The sequence below is a fragment of the Oryctolagus cuniculus genome, chromosome 5, assembly GCF_964237555.1.
Source record: "Oryctolagus cuniculus chromosome 5, mOryCun1.1, whole genome shotgun sequence".
Lineage (NCBI taxonomy): Eukaryota > Metazoa > Chordata > Mammalia > Lagomorpha > Leporidae > Oryctolagus > Oryctolagus cuniculus.
Genome location: NC_091436.1, coordinates 116,700,919 through 116,717,991, shown reverse-complemented (window position 1 = coordinate 116,717,991; position 17,073 = coordinate 116,700,919). Strand labels below are relative to the sequence as shown.

At 41.2% G+C, this 17,073-nt stretch overlaps 1 protein-coding gene across 2 annotated transcripts in view; it reads left to right on the top strand.

Moving 5' to 3' along the window:
- FBXO9 (F-box protein 9) overlaps positions 1–16,733 on the top strand; it is a 39,501-nt gene extending 22,768 nt beyond the window's left edge. For both annotated transcript variants that reach the window (XM_017345202.3, XM_051854634.2), the window contains 6 exons: positions 12,394–12,512; positions 12,687–12,777; positions 13,407–13,502; positions 13,823–13,916; positions 15,250–15,401; positions 16,071–16,733. In XM_017345202.3, the coding sequence (XP_017200691.1) occupies positions 12,394–12,512; positions 12,687–12,777; positions 13,407–13,502; positions 13,823–13,916; positions 15,250–15,401; positions 16,071–16,179 (661 nt within the window). In that variant the 3' untranslated portion in view covers positions 16,180–16,733. The remainder of the gene's footprint in view (positions 1–12,393; positions 12,513–12,686; positions 12,778–13,406; positions 13,503–13,822; positions 13,917–15,249; positions 15,402–16,070) is intronic.
- The last annotated feature ends 340 nt before the right edge of the window (positions 16,734–17,073 follow it).

Genomic DNA, 17,073 nt, shown 5'->3' with positions numbered 1-17,073 from the left:
TTTGACAGGCAGAGTGGACAGTGAGAGAGAGAGACAGAGAGAAAGGTCTTCCTTTGCCGTTGGTTCACCCTCCAATGGCCGCCGCGGCCGGCACGCTGCGGCCGGCGCACCGCGGCCGGCGCACCGCGCTGATCCGATGGCAGGAGCCAGGAGCCAGGTGCTTTTCCTGGTCTCCCATGGGGTGCAGGGCCCAAGCACCTGGGCCATCCTCCACTGCACTCCCTGGCCACAGCAGAGAGCTGGCCTGGAAGAGGGGCAACCGGGACAGAATCCGGCGCCCCAACCGGGACTAGAACCTGGTGTACTGGCGCCGCTAGGCAGAGGATTAGCCTAGTGAGCCGCGGCGCTGGCCCTCATTGTGGTTTTGATTTGCATTTCCCTGATGGCTAGTGATCCTGAGCATTTTTTTCATGTGTCTATTGGCCATTTAGATTTCCTGTTTTTAAAAATGTCTGTGTATGTCCTTTGCCCATCTCTTAACAGGATTGTTTGTTTTGTTGTGGAGTTTCTTGATCTTTTTGTAGATTCTGGTTATTAATCCTTTATCAGTTGCATACTTTGCAAATAATTTCTCCCATTCTGTCAGTTGCCTCTTCACTTTCTTGTTTCTTTTGCCATATCGAAACTTCTCAATTTGATATAATCCCAGTTGTTAATTTTGACTTTGGCTGCCTGTGTCTCTGGGGTCTTTTCCAATAAGTCTTTGCCTGTGCCAACATCTTGCAGGGTTTCTGCGATGTTCTGTAATAATTTGATGGTGTCAAATCATAGATTTAGATCTTTGATCCATTTTGAGTATATTTTAATAAAGTGTAAGTTAGAGGGTCTTCATACTTGTGCATATGGAAATCCAGTTTTCCCAGCACCATTTGTTGAATAGATGTCCTTGTTCCAGGGGTTGGTTTTATCTCCTTGATCAAATATAAGTTGGTTGTAGGTGTTTGGATTGATTTCTGGTGTTTCTATTCTGTTCCATTGGTCTATCCTTCTGTTTTTGTACCAGTACCAAGCTGTTTTGATTATACCTGCCCTGCACTGTACTTGTACTGTGACTGTGTAGATAAGTGGAATGTCTGCTTTCAGTAAATCTCTAGAGGCTTGTAATGAATGTGGCCAGAGATCTCTATTCAGTTCTCCAGGGTTAAGGGCGTGCCTAAGATGATATAACCATGTTTGGCATGGTAAATCTTTTTTAATCAGAAGGAAGGTATATTCTGAGCAGCTGAGCTCTCAATGGAGACCAGAGCCTGAGCGATAATCCCAATGGGTATACTATTTGTCCGCTCTGTCCCAAGGACCACACAAAGGATCTGTGCAGTCTTCAGTGTAAGTTCAGATTCTCCAGCACTGTCTCTCACCAGGTAACCAGGAACCCCAAGCTTGTGACATCTCCCACTAAGACTGCTCAAAGTCCCAGCCACATCGTGATTCCTCCTACACACCCTGGTTTTTTTCACAGTCCAGGTTCAGAAGCTTCACACGGTCATGAGCTCCTAGGCCCCTGTTAGTTCTCCCCACCAGAGTCAGTAGTGTCTTCTTGGCTGGTTGCCAGGCACAGACACGAGCTGGCACAGCTGTTACATATGTCCAAAATGGCGCCTGCTCTATCTGCTTGTTAGTCTGCCTTTGTAAAGTGATCAGATAGAGAAACATGTTCGTCCTGTCTTTTTTTTTTTTTTCCTTCTCTAATTTGGCTGCTACACTTTGCCCCACAGGGCTTCAAGCCTGGTTCCCTCTAGGCTCTTCCTGCTTCTTTTTCACCAGTGACTTGGGCTGCTGCAGTCTGGTCTCACCTCACTTTCCAGCACTGGTGCATAGGCTCTCAGCTATTGGAGCCCTGAGCCGTGGGAGCCCACGCCCTCCTTGTAGTTCCACCATGTCACTCTAATTTTGGTCGAGCTTCCTCTGCCGTTTTTTCCCTAATTCTTCCCTGAGATTACACTATATCCACTTTTTTAAAAACTATCTTATGGGCTAGAGCAGTAAGCTCCCTCCCTACTAAGCCATCTGCATGACTATATATTCCTTAACCAACATCTTCCCACCTTCCTTTCCCCAAACCACCCTGGTTTCTGGTAATCACCATTCTCTCTACTTTTATGAGGTATACTTCTTTTTAGATTCTCTACATGCATGAGTTGAGGTCATGGGATTTTTGTCTTTCTGTGCAAAGGAGTACATATTAAAAAAATTGTTGCCTGGATCAGTGTCTTGGAGTTTTCCCCCATGTGATCTTATAGTAGTTAGCATAGTTACAGCTCTTATATTTAAATCTTTAATTTATTTTGAATTGACTTTTTTGTACATAGAGATAAGGGTTCAATTACATCTGGATGTACACTTTTTCCAACAATATTTATTGAAGAGACTACCTATTCTTGGCACCTTCGTCAAAAATAAGTTAACCATAAATATGTGGATTTAGTTCCAGTTCCATTGGTCTACACATCTATTTTGGTTACTGTCATGGTTTGAACAGAATTTGGTTCTTCAAACTCCTGTAAATGTTGAACCCCAAAAACTTAAGTGAAAAATTCATGGATCATGTTAATTAGCTGAGAATTAAAGGTGAGAATTAAAAGCTGAGAATTAAAGACTTGTAATTATGGTATCTGGGAACTGGGTTTAATAGCATGTGTTCAGATCATCGGGGGCTTCCCCTCAGTAGTTTTTTATTTTTTAAGATTTATTTATTTGAAAGGCAGAAGTAGGTCTTCTATCCCCTTGTTTACTCTTCAAATGTCCTTAGCAGCCAATTCTGGGCCAGGCTAAAGGCAGGAGTCTGGAACTCCATCCAGATCTCCTGTGTGGGAGTCAGGGTTCCAACTATACTTGGGCCATCTTCCATTGTTTTCCCAGGTACTTAATCAGGAAGCTGTATCAGAAACAGTGCAGTCAGGATTAACGGGCAACACAGTCTCCTAACCCTCAGTGCTATAACATGAGCCCTCAGCAGGTACTTGTAAAAGTTTTGTTGTTTTTGTTTTAGGATTTATTTTATTTGAAAGAGGTAGAGAGTGAGAGATCTTCCATCTGCTGGTTCACCCCCGCAAAGGGCTACAATGGCCAGAGCCGGGCCAGACCAAAGACAGGAGCCGGGAGCTTCTTCCAGGTCTCCTGTGTGGGTGCAGGGGCCCAAGCACTTGGGCTGTTTACTGTTGTTTTCCCAAGTGCACCAGCAGGGTGCTGGATAGGAAGTGGAGTAGCTGAGACTCTAACCAGCGTCTGGGATGCTAGTGTTGCAGGTAGCAGCTTAACCTGCCATGCCACAGTGCTGGCCCCCAGAGAGGGTTGGTTATTTAGCCTGGCTTCTCTCCCTCTTGGCTTACCATGTGATCATAGCTCTGCCAATGTCCAGCCTCAGTAGTTGCCTGAACCAGTAGGGCTGCCTGGTTTTGGATTGTGAAACTGTATACCATAAGCTTGAAATAAACATTCTTCCCTCCTAAGAAGCTTCTCTCAGATACTTTAATTAAAGTAACAAAAAGATTACTAATGAAACTACTATGGCTTTGTAGTATATTTGGAAGTTAGGTATTGTATTGCTTGCAACTTGGCTCTCTCTTGCTCAAGATTGCTTTGAGTATCTGGGGTCCTTTGTGGATTCACATGAATTTTAGGATTTGTTTCCTATTTTGTGATGAATGTCATTGATAGTTTGGTAGGGATTGCATTGAATCTGTACATTGCTCTGAGTTATGGACATTTAATAGTGTTTCCTGTATGACTGAAGACTATCTTTCCATTTGTGTCATCTTCAGTTTCTTTCATCAGCATTTTATAACTTTCAATGTAGTTATTTTGCCTCCTTGGCTAAATTTATTCCTACATGTTATAAATGGATTTTTTAAATTTATTTTTTAGACAGTTCTCTGTTAGTGTATAGAAATGCTACAGATTGTGGCCAGAGTTGTGGCACAGAGGGTTAAGCCACTGTTTGCAATTGGAACACCAGTTCCTGTCCTGCCTGCTCTACTTGATTCAACCTCCTGTTGATGCTCTTGAGAAATCAGTGAATGATAGCCCAAGTACTTGGGTCCCTGCCACCCATGTGGGAAACCAAGATGGAGTTCCAGGTGGGTGTGGTCCAGCTGTAGCCATTTGGAGAGTCAACCACGGAATTAAAATTTCTCTCTCTTCCTGTTTCTCTGTCACTTTGCCTTTCACATACACAGAAAAAAAATTGCTGTGAATTTTTAGGTATTTATTTTATATATTGTGACTATTGAATTTGTTTGAGATCTAACAGTGGTTTTAGAGTCTTTAGGTTTTCTTCCTTTTTTTCATTTTTAAGTATTAATTTCCGCATTACTTTTTAAAAAATATTTAATTGAAAGAGTTACAGAGGGTGGGTAGGGGGCAGAGATAAGGAGAGAGGTCTTCCATCCACTGATTCAATCCCCAGATAGCCACAATGGTTAGCACTGGGCCAGGCCAAAACCAGGAGCCAGGAATTTTATCCAGGTCTCCCATGTGGATTGCAGGGGCCCAAGCACTTTTCATATTTTTCAGTGCTTTTGCCAGGCCACCAGCAGGGATCTGGATTGGAAGTGGAGCAGCTGGGACATGAATTGGCACTGCCAGGTTCCATGAAGCAGCTTTACCTGCTGTGCTATGATGCTGGCCCCCCATACTACTTTTTAAGAGGGTAGTTTTTCTTCAGCTCTCAAAAACTAACTTCCTTTTGTGGACTTTGATGGAGGCTGTGGGACAGCACTGGTAGGTATAAATTGGAGTGGTGGTATTCAATCTTCTTAGCTTCACAAGATCCATTTCACTGTCTTGCTGTGAATGGCATAATGCAGCTTCACATACAGCTTGGGAGATGTCTCTGAGGCCTCCACTGTGTTTCAAATGATGAACTTCTTAATGGCCTTGTCCTTGGCATGCATTGATATAGGCTGCACGTGGCCACAGTCATTTTTGGCATGGCCATTGTTCCTCCTTTTACCATCTTGGAAGGGAGGCCCCAAGAGAAGGTCCAGTGCTTTGCTGGGCCCTTTTATATAGGGTTTCCTATATAAGATCATGTGTTCTTTAAATGAGGACAGTGTAGCTTCCTTTTTAATGTAATGCTCTTTTTTCTTTATGTTGACCAGGACTTTATGTTGACTAGGACTTCAAGTACCAGTTGAATAGAATTGTCAAAAGTGGATATCTTTGTCTTGTTCCAGATCTTGGAGGAAAAGCCTCTAGCTTGTTCCATTTCAGTATATGTTAGCTGTTGGTTTGTCATAAATAACCTTTGTTGTATTAAAACAGATTGTTTGAGTACATATATATATATATTTAGTTATGAGGGGGTATTGAATTTTACTGAATGCTTTTTCTGCATTTATTTTTGTGTTGTGGTCTATTAATGTGAGGTACTACGTTTTTGATTTATGTATATTGAACCATCCTTGCTTCCATATGATGGATCATATTTGTGATTGTAAATACTTTTCAAATTTATAGTTGAGTTCAGTTTGGCAGTATTTTGGAAGGGGTTTGCATCTCTCTTAGTGATTAAAAAAAAAAAGGCATGTAGTTTGGTTTTTTAGTTTTTGTTTTTTTTTTCCCCCCCCCAAAGAAAACTTGTACTTGAGGAATACAAACTTCATGAATTTGTAAGGACAACTTTAGGAATATAGTAATTGTTCCCACCATACCTCCCCTCCCACCCACACTTCTACTCCTTATCCTCCCTCTCCCATTCTCAGTCCCATTCTCCACTAAGATCCATTTTCAATTAACTTTATACGCAGAAGACCGACTCTGTACTAAGTAAAGAGATTAAACAGTTTGCATGAGAAAAAACTGTTCCTCAACAGTCAAGACAAGGGCTGTTCGAAGTCATTGCATCTCAATTTTAATTTCAATTTTTGGGGCCAGCACCGTGACACAGTGGGTTAATGCCCTGGCCTGAAATACCGGCATCCCATATGGACACCAGTTTGAGACCAGCTGCTCCAGTTCCGATCTAGCTCTCTGCTATGGCCTGGGATAGCAGTACAAGATGGCCCAGGTCTTTGGGCCCCTGCGCCCACATGGGAGACCCAGAAGAAGAAGCTTCTGGCTTCGGATCAGCACAGCTCCAGCTGTCACAGCCAATTGGGGAGTGAACCAATGGATGGAAGACCTCTCTCTCTCTCTCTTTTTCTCTCTCTGCCTGCCTGCCTCTCCTCTCTCTCTCTCTCTGCCTCTCTCTGTGTAACTCTGACTTTCAAATATATAAATCTTGAAAAATTTTTTTAGAAAATTAACTTTAGGCTGGCACCGCAGCTCAATAGGCTAATCCTCCACCTAGCGGCGCCGGCACACCGGGTTCTAGTCCCGGTCGGGGCACCGGATTCTTTCCCGGTTGCCCCTCTTCCAGGCCAGCTCTCTGCTGTGGCCCAGGAAGGCAGTGGAGGATGGCCCAAGTGCTTGGGCCCTGCACCCATGGGAGACCAGGAGAAGCACCTGGCTCCTGCCTTCGGATCAGTGCGGTGCGCTGGCCACAGCGCCCCAGCCATGGCAGCCATTGGAGGGTGAACCAATGGCAAAAGGAAGACCTCTCTCTCTCTCTCACTATCCACTCTGCCTGTCAAAAAAAAAAAAAAAAAAAAAAAAAATTAAAGAAGCACCCAAGAATTATAAATATTTTGCAAGCACTTAGACATACTATAACTTACAAGACATAAGAATATCCTCCACTTAATACACTAAAACAAAATCTTTGATAGCAAGTTTTACTGTTAACGCTCATAATGCAGCTCTTTGAGGATAGAGGTCCTGCATGGGAAGTTAGTGCATAGTGACTCTTATTAACAATTAACACTCTTATGTATGTCAGTGATCACCTGAGGCTCTTGACGTGAACTGCCTTTTGAATATACAAACTCTTTCAGTATTTAGACAAGGCCGTAGGCAAAGTGAAAGTTCTCTCCTCCCTTCAAAGTACCTCTTTCTTTGACCACTTCTGTTCACTGGGGTCTCACCCACCAAGGTCCTTCATGGAGTATATTTTTTTATCACAATTTCTTGGCTTTCTATGCCTTGAAATGCTCTTGTGCACTTTTCAGCTGGATCAAAAGCCTTAAGGGTTAATTCCGAGGTCAGAGTGCTACTTAAAGCAATTGTCATTCTGTGAGTCTGCTGTGTGGACTGCTTCCCATGTTGGAGCAGTCCCTCCTTTTTAATTCTATTACTATTGCCAGACCCTTAATCCTATCCATATGATCATATTACCACTTCTTTTTTGAAATTTTTACTAACGGATGTACCTTTTTTTTTTTTTAAGTATTTATTCATATATTGAAAGTCAGAGTTATACAGAGAGAGAAGAGGCAGAGAGAGAGCAAGGCCTTGCATCCGCTAGTTCCGAATTGACCACAATGGCTGGAGCTGTGCTGATCTGAAACCAGAAGCTTCTTCCAGGTCTCACACGTGGGTGCAGGGGCCCAAGAACTTGGGCCATCCTCTGCTGCTATCCCAGGCGATAGCAGAGAGCTGGATTGGAAGATGGGCAGGCAGCTGGGACTGGAACCGGTGCCCATATGGGATGCCAGCGCATCAGGCCAGGGCTTTAACCTGCTGTGCCACAGCACCAGCCCCATAAGAATGATGTTTTCAAAATTATCCATCTTGTTGCAAATGATAAGATTTCATTGTTTAACCACTGTGTTGTAGTCCATGGTGTACCTATCATAATTTCTTTATCCAGTCTTCAGTTGATGGGCATTTGGGTTGATTACATGTCTTAGCTATTGTGAATTCAGCTGCAATAAATATGGGGTGCAGATAACTTTTATTTGCTGATTTAATTTCTCTTCGGTAAATTCCCAGGAGTGGGATGGCTGGGTCATATAGTAGGTCTATATTCAGATTTTTGAGGTCTCTCCATTCTGTCTTCCATAGTGGCTTTACCAGTTACATTCCCACCAGCAGTGGATTAGGGTACCTTTTTCCCTACATCCTTGCCAGCATTTGTTATTTGTTGGTTTCTGTATGAGAGTCATTCTAACTGGGGTGAGGTGAAACCTCAGTGTGGTTTTGAATTGCATTTCCCTAATGACTAGTGATCCTGAGCATTTTTTCATGTGTCTATTAACCATTTGGATTTCCTCTTTTAAAAAATGCTTGTTTAAGTCCTTTGCCCATTTCTTAACTGGGATGTTCTTTGTTGAGTTTCTTGATCTGTATATATTCTGGTTATTAATCCTTTATTAGTTGTATAATTTGCAAATAATTTCTCCCATTCTGTCAGTTGCCTCTTCACTTCCCTGAGTATTCATTTTGTAGTGCACAAGTTTATTAATTTGATATAATGCTATTTGTCAATTTTGGCTTTGATTGCCTGTGCCTCTGGGGCTTTTCCAAGAAGTCTTTACCTATGCCAATGTCTTGCAGGGTTCCCAAGTGTTCTGTAGTAATTTGATGGTATCAGGTCATAGCTCTAGGTTTCTGATCCATTTGGAGTGGATTTTTGTGTAAGGTCTATGTAAGGTATAGGGGTCTTGTTTTGTAGTTCTTCAGGTGGGGATCTAGTTTTCCCAGCTCCGTTTGTTGAAGAGACTGCCCTGGCTCCAGAGTTTGATTTTAGCTCCTTTGTCAAAGATAAGTTGGTTGTAGTTGCATGGGTTGATTTTTGGCATTTCTATTCTGTTCCATTCGTCTGTCCCTCTGTTTCTGTACCAGTACCAGGCTGTTTTGCTTATAACTGCCCTGAATTATGTCTTGAAATCTGGTATTGTGATGCCTCTGGCTTTGTTTTTGTTGTTTATGACTACTTTAGCTATTTGGGGTCTCCTGTGTGTCCATATGAATTTCAGCAGTGTTTTTTTTTTTCTATATGAGAAATGTCATTAGTATTTTGATTGGTATCACATCAAATCTGTAAATTTTCGGTAGGATGGACATTTTGATGTTGATTCTTCCAATCCATGAACATGGGAGATTTTTCCATTTTCTTTTCTGTCTTTTTATTTCTTAAATGTTTTGTGGTTGTCATCATAGATATCTTTGACATCAATTGTTAAATTACTCCAGGGTATTTGATTATTTTAGTAGCTATTCTGAATGAGATTAATCGTAGAAGTTCTTTCTCAGCTGAGGTATTGTCTGTGTATACAAAGGCTGTTGATTTTTGTTTATAGATTTTATATACTGCCTTGTTAGCAAACTCATCTGTGAGTTCCAATGGTCTCTTAGTGGAGTTTTTTGGATCCTCTACCTATATAGTCATCTGCAAATAGAGATAATTTGACTTGCTCCTTCCCAATTTGTATCCCTTTGATTTCTTTTTCTTGCCTAATGGCTCTGGCTAAAACTTCCACTACTATATTGAATAGCAGTGGTGATAGTGGGCATCCCTGTCTGGTACCAGATCTTAGTGGGAATACTTCCAGTTTTTCCCTATTCAGTAGGACGCTGACTGTGGGTTTGTCATAAATTGCCTTGTGTTGAGGAATGTTCCTTCTATACCCAATTTGCTTAGAGTTTTCATCATGAAAGGGTGTTGTATTTTATCAAATGCTTTCTCTTCATCTATTGAGATAATCATATGGTTTTTGTTCTTCAATTTGTTAATGTAGTGTATCACATTGATTTGTGAATGTTGAACCATTCTTGTATACCAGTGATAAATCCCTTTTCGTCTGGGTGAATCTTTCTGATGTCTTGTTGGATTCAATTGGCTAGTATTTTGTGGATAGTTTTGCATCTATGTTCACCAGGGAAAGTGTTCTGTAGTTCTCTTTCTATGTTATCTCTTTTTCATGTTTAGATATTAAGGTGATGCTGGCTTCAGAGAAGGAGTTTAGGAGGATTCCCTCCCTCACCAGGGAATCAGGGACCCCCAAGCATGTGGAGCCACCCACAGTGACTGCCCAAAGTCCCAATCACACCTTCCAATGCAGCCACAGTGTTTTCACAGTTCCAACACACAAGCCTCCCACAATCACGAGCACTCAGCCAGTTTTCTCAGCCAGACTTGGGCATCTCCTCTCTGCTGGTTGCTGGGCGTAGAGACGTGAGCTGGTGCAGCTGTTATGTATGTCCAAAATGGCACCCACCCTCTTTCGTCTCGTTATAGGATGCTGGTGCTATGTGGTTGGGGAGAGAGAAACGTGACCCCTTTTTATTTCCTCTAGGTTGTAAGGTACACTGTTGCCCACAGGACTCTAATCTAGGCTTTTCTGTCAGCTTTATTGCCAGTGGCTTGGGCTGCTACTGTCTGGTCTCACCTCACTCCAAAGCTGGTACTGAGGCTCTCAGCTGCTGGGGTCCTGAGTTGTGCACATCCACATCCTCCACATAGGTCCACAGTGTCCCTCTAATTTGTATGGAGTTGCCTCTGGAGTTTTCTCCCTAATTCTTCACTGAGATTGCACTCTCTCCACATTTTACTCTCTCTCTACTTTTTACTCTCTCCACTTTTCTTTTTTTTTTTTTCTTTTCTTTTTTTTAACTATCTTTCTCTAGACTAGAGCAGTAAGCTCCCTCCCTATCTTCCATCTTGGAAAACCACCAGGGCTGTCTGTACTCTTGCTTCAGTGACAGCTGAATTGAGGGCCTCTTCTGCCAGCAATGTAATAAGGGAGCCACTGCATATGCATATGCAGTCCATTGTTGACTGAAGCATCATTATGCAACCGTGATTGTTTCAGTCTCTGTTAAGTTTCTGAATTGTTTGTAGTTTCTTGAAGTTTGTTAACTTTTTTTTTTAAAGACTTACCCATTTATTTGAAAGAGTTACACAGAAGAGAGGCAGGCAGAGAAAGAGAGAGGTCCTCCATCCGATGGTTCACTCCCCAGATGGCTGCAAAGGCCTGAGCTGTGCCAGTCCGAAGCCAGGAACCAGCTTCTTCCTGGTCTCCCACGTGGCCTCAGGGCCCAAGGACTTGGGCCATCTTCTGCTTTCCCAGGCCATAGCAGAGAGCTGGATCAGAAGTGGAGCAGCCAGGTCTCGAACTGGCACCCATATGGGATGCCGGCACTTCAGGCCAGAGTATTAACCCACAGCGCCACAGCGCTGGCCCCTGTAAAATTTCTTAAAACAGCTTTTTTGAATTGTGTAGGTCTACTACATCTGCCTCCTCAGAGTTTGTCATTTAAACGAGTTTAAATAGCTTATTTGTTCAGTGATACCACATTTCCCTAGTTGTTCTTGATCTTTGCGTTGTGCATTAATATCTGTACATTGAAAAAGTAGGTACTTACTCCAGTCTTGGCTATCTAGTTTTGTCTGGGATGTCTATCAATAGTAAATCTGCCCAGTGATTGTAGCAGACCATGTTTTCCCTAGAACTGCCACAAGCAGTGCAGTCTAGGCTGGAATCCTGTGGCTGCCAGAAGCAGCTCAAAATTGAAGACATCCATTGGACACTGCTGCTGAGGCTTTTCTGCCACTGAGCTTTGTTGGAAATCCAAGGCTGCTGCAGTCAGCTGGCAGTGATGTGGGCCCAAACTTCTGCCCATCTCATCTGGAGGAGGGTCAGGTATAGAGTCTTAGCCTGTAAGGGTTGGCCCAATGCGGGGCTTCGTTATGGCAGGCCTGGTATTGGAATCCAAGGCAAAAGCCTGTGCTCGGTTTCCTCTTTTTCCCAGGGAAAAGGTACCTCTCTGCATTGTTCTGCCTCAGGGTGGAGAGAGGTGACAAGAATATAAACTTGTCCTTCCTATCCTCTTCAGTATGTGTTTTATTACTGTGCTGTGACTGGGTCCTGTGGTCCCTCGTCTGGTTTCCCTAACTGTTATGAATGTAATTATATCTATAAATAATTCACATTGGTGTTTCTACAGTGTGGCAATTACTAGAGAGTTCTCATCCACTGTCTTACTCTGTCCTGTCTCCAAGAGTGATCTTGTAAAAGCCTAAATCATGCTTAATACCCTCCAGGGGGTACCCATCTCATTTAAATAGTCATTCCCTCCTACCCTTACTGCTTCTCAAAGCATATGCTCCACTCTTGTTCAATTGACTTCAGCCATATGCTCCTCCTGGATCTTCCGAGCCCACCAATCAGACTCCTGCCTCAGGGCTTTGCACTTGCTGTGGCTGTTGCCCTGGATATTCTTCCCCATCACTATGGTCGCCTTTCTGGAGAGGCCTTTTCTGGCTACCTTATCTGAAGAAGTCTGTTTCCTCTGCTTGTCTGTTTGCTGGCTGGTTTTTGCAGAGTGTGCAACCTGAATTTTTTCTGTGGCTTGATTTGCTGTCCCACCAGTAAAAGAGCAGAGTCTTGTTGATTAGTCTCTTCCCAGTCCTTGGAACAATGCATCACAGATGCTCATCAGATAATTGCTGAATATAATATGACTGGTAGCAATATTATATATGTCTGCTTATGCTGGGGACTTGGCTATATATATATGTATATATATATACACACACATACACATATATATTGATGTGTTTGTATTATCTAGAGACCCTGAAATTTGGCGTCTGGCTTGCTTGAAAGTTTGGGGCAGAAGCAGTGTTAAACTTGTTCCATACACATCCTGGAGGGAGATGTTTTTAGAGCGGCCTCGTGTTCGCTTTGATGGTAAGTTGGACTCCTTAGAACATGGGAGAAATCATGATCTGTCACACTCATTTAGATAAACTCATAGTGTTGATTTTCAGTAGTTGACCTAAGTGATATGAGCATATTTAAAGGAAATCACAATAAAGATATTTTAAAAGGTTTTTATTATGTTTAAATTTTTTTTTTCTGTAGGAGTGTATATCAGTAAGACCACATATATTCGTCAGGGGGAACAGTCTCTTGATGGTTTCTATAGAGCCTGGCACCAAGTGGAATATTACAGGTACAACTGTAGTAAACTGAGTGAGTGGAAAATTCTCTCCAAGTATTGGTTCATTAGTTATGTAGACATCTACTCTCTGTTGCTTATGACTCATTGACACAATGACCCTCAATATTTTCACCCAGTATTATAACATACAAACTATTTTCCAGAAACCAATTGGTTAATGTCAGTTAGATTCTTGTAGTTCCTTATAGCCTCTGTTACTTTATACTTCAGACTCTCCTTGTCTTTTTGCCTAGGGTATACTCATTTGCCTTTTCAAATAGTTTGCTTTTATTCAGCTTTATCATTTACTAAATATTACTGTCCTTGAGAAATAAGTACTTATATTAACCACTGAGTATTATTGGATTTTTAACATGAATCAGTGCTCTAGGAAAAACATAACTTTAATAGGACAATATTTAATCCAATTTTTAATCAGTGAGTGAAACCAAAAGCTGACTCCCCCCTAAGGAAGATAATAAAATGCCTTTAGTGCCTTGTTGCTGGAGTTACAGGTTGTCAGTCATGTTTGCTTTAGTATTTTATCAGTTCTTTGGCCTGTGGTACTTGCCATTTCATCTGTGGGTTCATACCTTGAAATAGGTTGAGGTAGTGAACAGTATCCTGGTGTGTTTATATAGGTACCTAAGATTCTTTCCTGATGGCCATGTGATGATGTTGACAACCCCTGAGGAACCTCAGTCCATTGTTCCCCGCTTAAGAACTCGGAATACCAGGTAGTTTTTTTCTATAGCCTTCTCTCTAGTCCAGATTTTGAATGATTCCTTACAGCTTAATGTAACCCAGTGCTTCCTTGACTTAATAGTGGATGATTTAACAAGCAGGCACTGGGGGCACTTGTGAAGAATACCAATTCCTGGGCCTCTCCCACGAGGGTCTGCTTTAGTAGATCTTCAGGGCCTTGGAATCAAATTTTATTCACATTCCAGCTCATTCTTTTCAGGCAAGTTGAGAAAACAGTTGTTAGTCATTACTTTCTTGATGACTTAAATACATATAATAACTAATAGATTCAAGGTGTATTTTTATTTTTTAGAACCGATGCAATTCTTCTGGGTCATTATCGTGTGGCACAAGATATAGACAATCAGACTAAAGTGTTTGCTGTAATAACTAAGAAAAAAGAAGAAGTGAGTATGTGAGGTGGAACTGACCTTTATTTCAATCTCTTCAAGCATTCTCAATTAGAATAAGAAATGCTGTTTCATTATTTATAGTATTTCACAAAATATGTTGAAGAGAACCAGAGAGTTTACTTAAAAGCTTGCTTTTCTCTGAATGGTTTCCTTTCTGGTCCAGTGTTTTAACATGTGAAAATGTAAAGCCAGCAACTCCTGGGAAATAACAAGTAAAGGCACACCTGCATATGCATGTGGCTCTTATTTTGAATTACGGGGGTGTTATCCTTCCTAAAGTAGCTCACGTAGACCAGTTCTACACGGTTATCCTTGTGAAAGACTTCTACTGAAAATGCGCTAATGGTAATTTCCTTCTTCCTGTTTCTTCTAAAGGAAAAATACGCCAAGCAACTGTGACTACTAATATTATACTCTAGAGTGCTTCAAATTCTCAGATTCAGGACCTGTTTTTTTCATAGCCTTTTTCATTAGAATTTTTAAAATAAATTTCTCTTGCATGAAAACCTCTGCCTTTCCCTAGTATCATGCACTGAGACAGGGCTGGGTCATCTGTCACACATATCTCCCTGTGACCACCTGTCACTGGCTTCTCCTCCTCCCCCCTCAGTAAGGCTCCTAGAGTCGAGGGCTGCAGGCTGAGGGACAGAGATAGTTGCTTTGGCTGACTATGAGCTTTCCTGAGGTCAAAACTGGGGAAATGGTAGTGCCTAGTTGGTGAGGCTTTATCTAGCACCAGTTTTTAAGAGCTCCCTCAGAGTGCCAGTTGCCTCGTCAGAGTATAAAACTGTTCATGTGTTCACATTAACAGCAGGATTTGTAGAAGTGTAATTCTACTGAAGCTTGTCACATCTGCTTCTCTAGTGACTATTTTGCAAAAGACAAGTCCTACTCTTTGTGGCCTTCACCAATTTATTACTTTGTCTTCTAAAAAAATTCCCCAGGGTTTCCTAGTAGAAGGAAAACAGTTGGCTTAGGGGTAGAAAATTAAAAAAAAAAATGGAATTAAAAGATTTACTGGGGGTGTAAGAAATTTTTGAAATCCATGCCTGTGAGCAAGCTTTAGAAAATTCATGGAACATGTGTGCTATGAATGGATTTCAAATTTTTTACTCCAAAGTAAACATCTTTTTTAGTTTTATGTATTGGGAGTTACCTGAAAGAGAATAGAGTACACAACATTTTTCATGACACTCACGTACATACTCATGCTATCCAAGACAACTCAGTATGTTACTTTAGTGTCATTATTGCAAAACATCGTCCTGTAATCATTTATATATAAGTGAAATGACATTAGCTCACACATTTTTTTTTTTTTTAACAGAAGCCACTTGACTACAAATACAGATACTTCCGTCGTGTCCCTGTACAAGAAGCAGAACAGACTTTTCATGTAGGGCTACAGCTGTGTTCCAGTGGCCACCAGAGGTTCAACAAACTCATCTGGATACATCATTCTTGTCACATTACTTACAAGTAAGTGAATGCAATAAATGTTACATTCAGTTTTGGAAACTCAGATGTTTTGAATTCCCCAGAATTAGCATTATATTACAAAGCACAACTTTATAAATATTATAAGCAAGTCACTTGAATTTCTGCTTTCACTTATTTCTCTTTTGCTAGGGAGGTATAAAAGGCTGTGATAGCTTAATTTGATCCCCTGCATATAATTTTACTGTTGATCATGTGAGTAGTAAATCAAATTCTAATTAGGGTATAACTCTTGTTTTAACTAGAGCCTTAAAGTGCCTCTAGCCTTTGACTTAGTATGTCAATTCAAACAGATTCCTAAAAACAGCCTAAACCTTCCAAAAGGAAAAGTACACATATCATACTGTTAAATGAAAACAAGCAGGATTACTAATGAAGTCTGATCTCAGTAGTAAAACCCAACAGAAAAGTGGAAGCACTTGAAAGAAACACTCTAGAGAGTATTTGTAGGGGTGTCTCTGGTAGTTTGGAATTATAAGAGATGATTATTTATATTTTCTGAAATTTAAGTTTTCTACAATGTGCCTGCCTGTATTACTTAGAATTGACTAAGTCAGTTTATGACTAAGTCATAAATAAACGTGAAAGCGTAAAATAAGTTCCCTTTACAAACATGCAGGAAGGTTAAGAGTTTTTATGCTCGCTTTCCAGGTCAACTGGTGAGACGGCAGTCAGTGCTTTTGAGATTGACAAGATGTACACACCCTTGTTCTTCGCCAGGGTGAGGAGCTACACTGCATTCTCAGAAAGGCCTCTGTAGAACCTCAAGTCCAGTCCTCTGTCACTGTTGCATGAATAAAAGTTCATAGTGCAAGAGCACCTAAGTTATAAATGTACATATATATGGAATTGGAACTTTATTTTAAATTGTCGGAGTTCTTTTAAGGAGAGTATAAATTGATTATTTTTTTTTATTTAAGGGAATAGTTGATTCTCGGGATGTTTTAAAATTAAGCAGTTAATTTTAAGTTGTTTAAACACATTTAAGTTGTAAAAAACCTTAGTATGAGTTTGAATCATGTCCTTTTTCAAGCAGATTTTGAGCAGATACTTGTCCCATAAGTCACCTTCTGCCTGATCATCCTCCTATTTAAAGGTGTCAGGGGGAGTGCTCCAGTGGGTAATTATTTTATTTCCTGCATGACATAGTGTCTTTGCATTAAAGGCTCAAAATGTGAAAACCTGTTCTGGATTTGTTTGAAACTGTTTGACCAATAAAGATCATAAGTAAATATTTCTTTGAAGAAAAATATATTTGGATGGCCTTTTAAAAGTGTCAGAATATATTTAATAAACAGTCCAGAGGCTGACCAATCATTGCCTCATTTCATCATTATTCTTTATGTATAGGCACAACCAATCAACACCTATATTCTGTATTTATCCAGGCACTTTACAAATGTGAAGGGGGAAAGAAAGAGTGAATCTCAGTACTAGAACTCTTCAATAAGCTCAACCAATTGACTCCTTTTTCTTCTCTCAGAATCAAACAAGGATCATGTAAACTCCTGTTCTGGAATGGAAGGTGGGAGAGCCAGCCACGGAGTAAGATTGACTTACTTGAAAGAGATCCTCAATCTGCTGGTTAACTTCCTAGACAGGCTGGGCAGAGCTAGAAACTCCCATCTGGGCCTCTCGTGTGAGTGACAGGGGC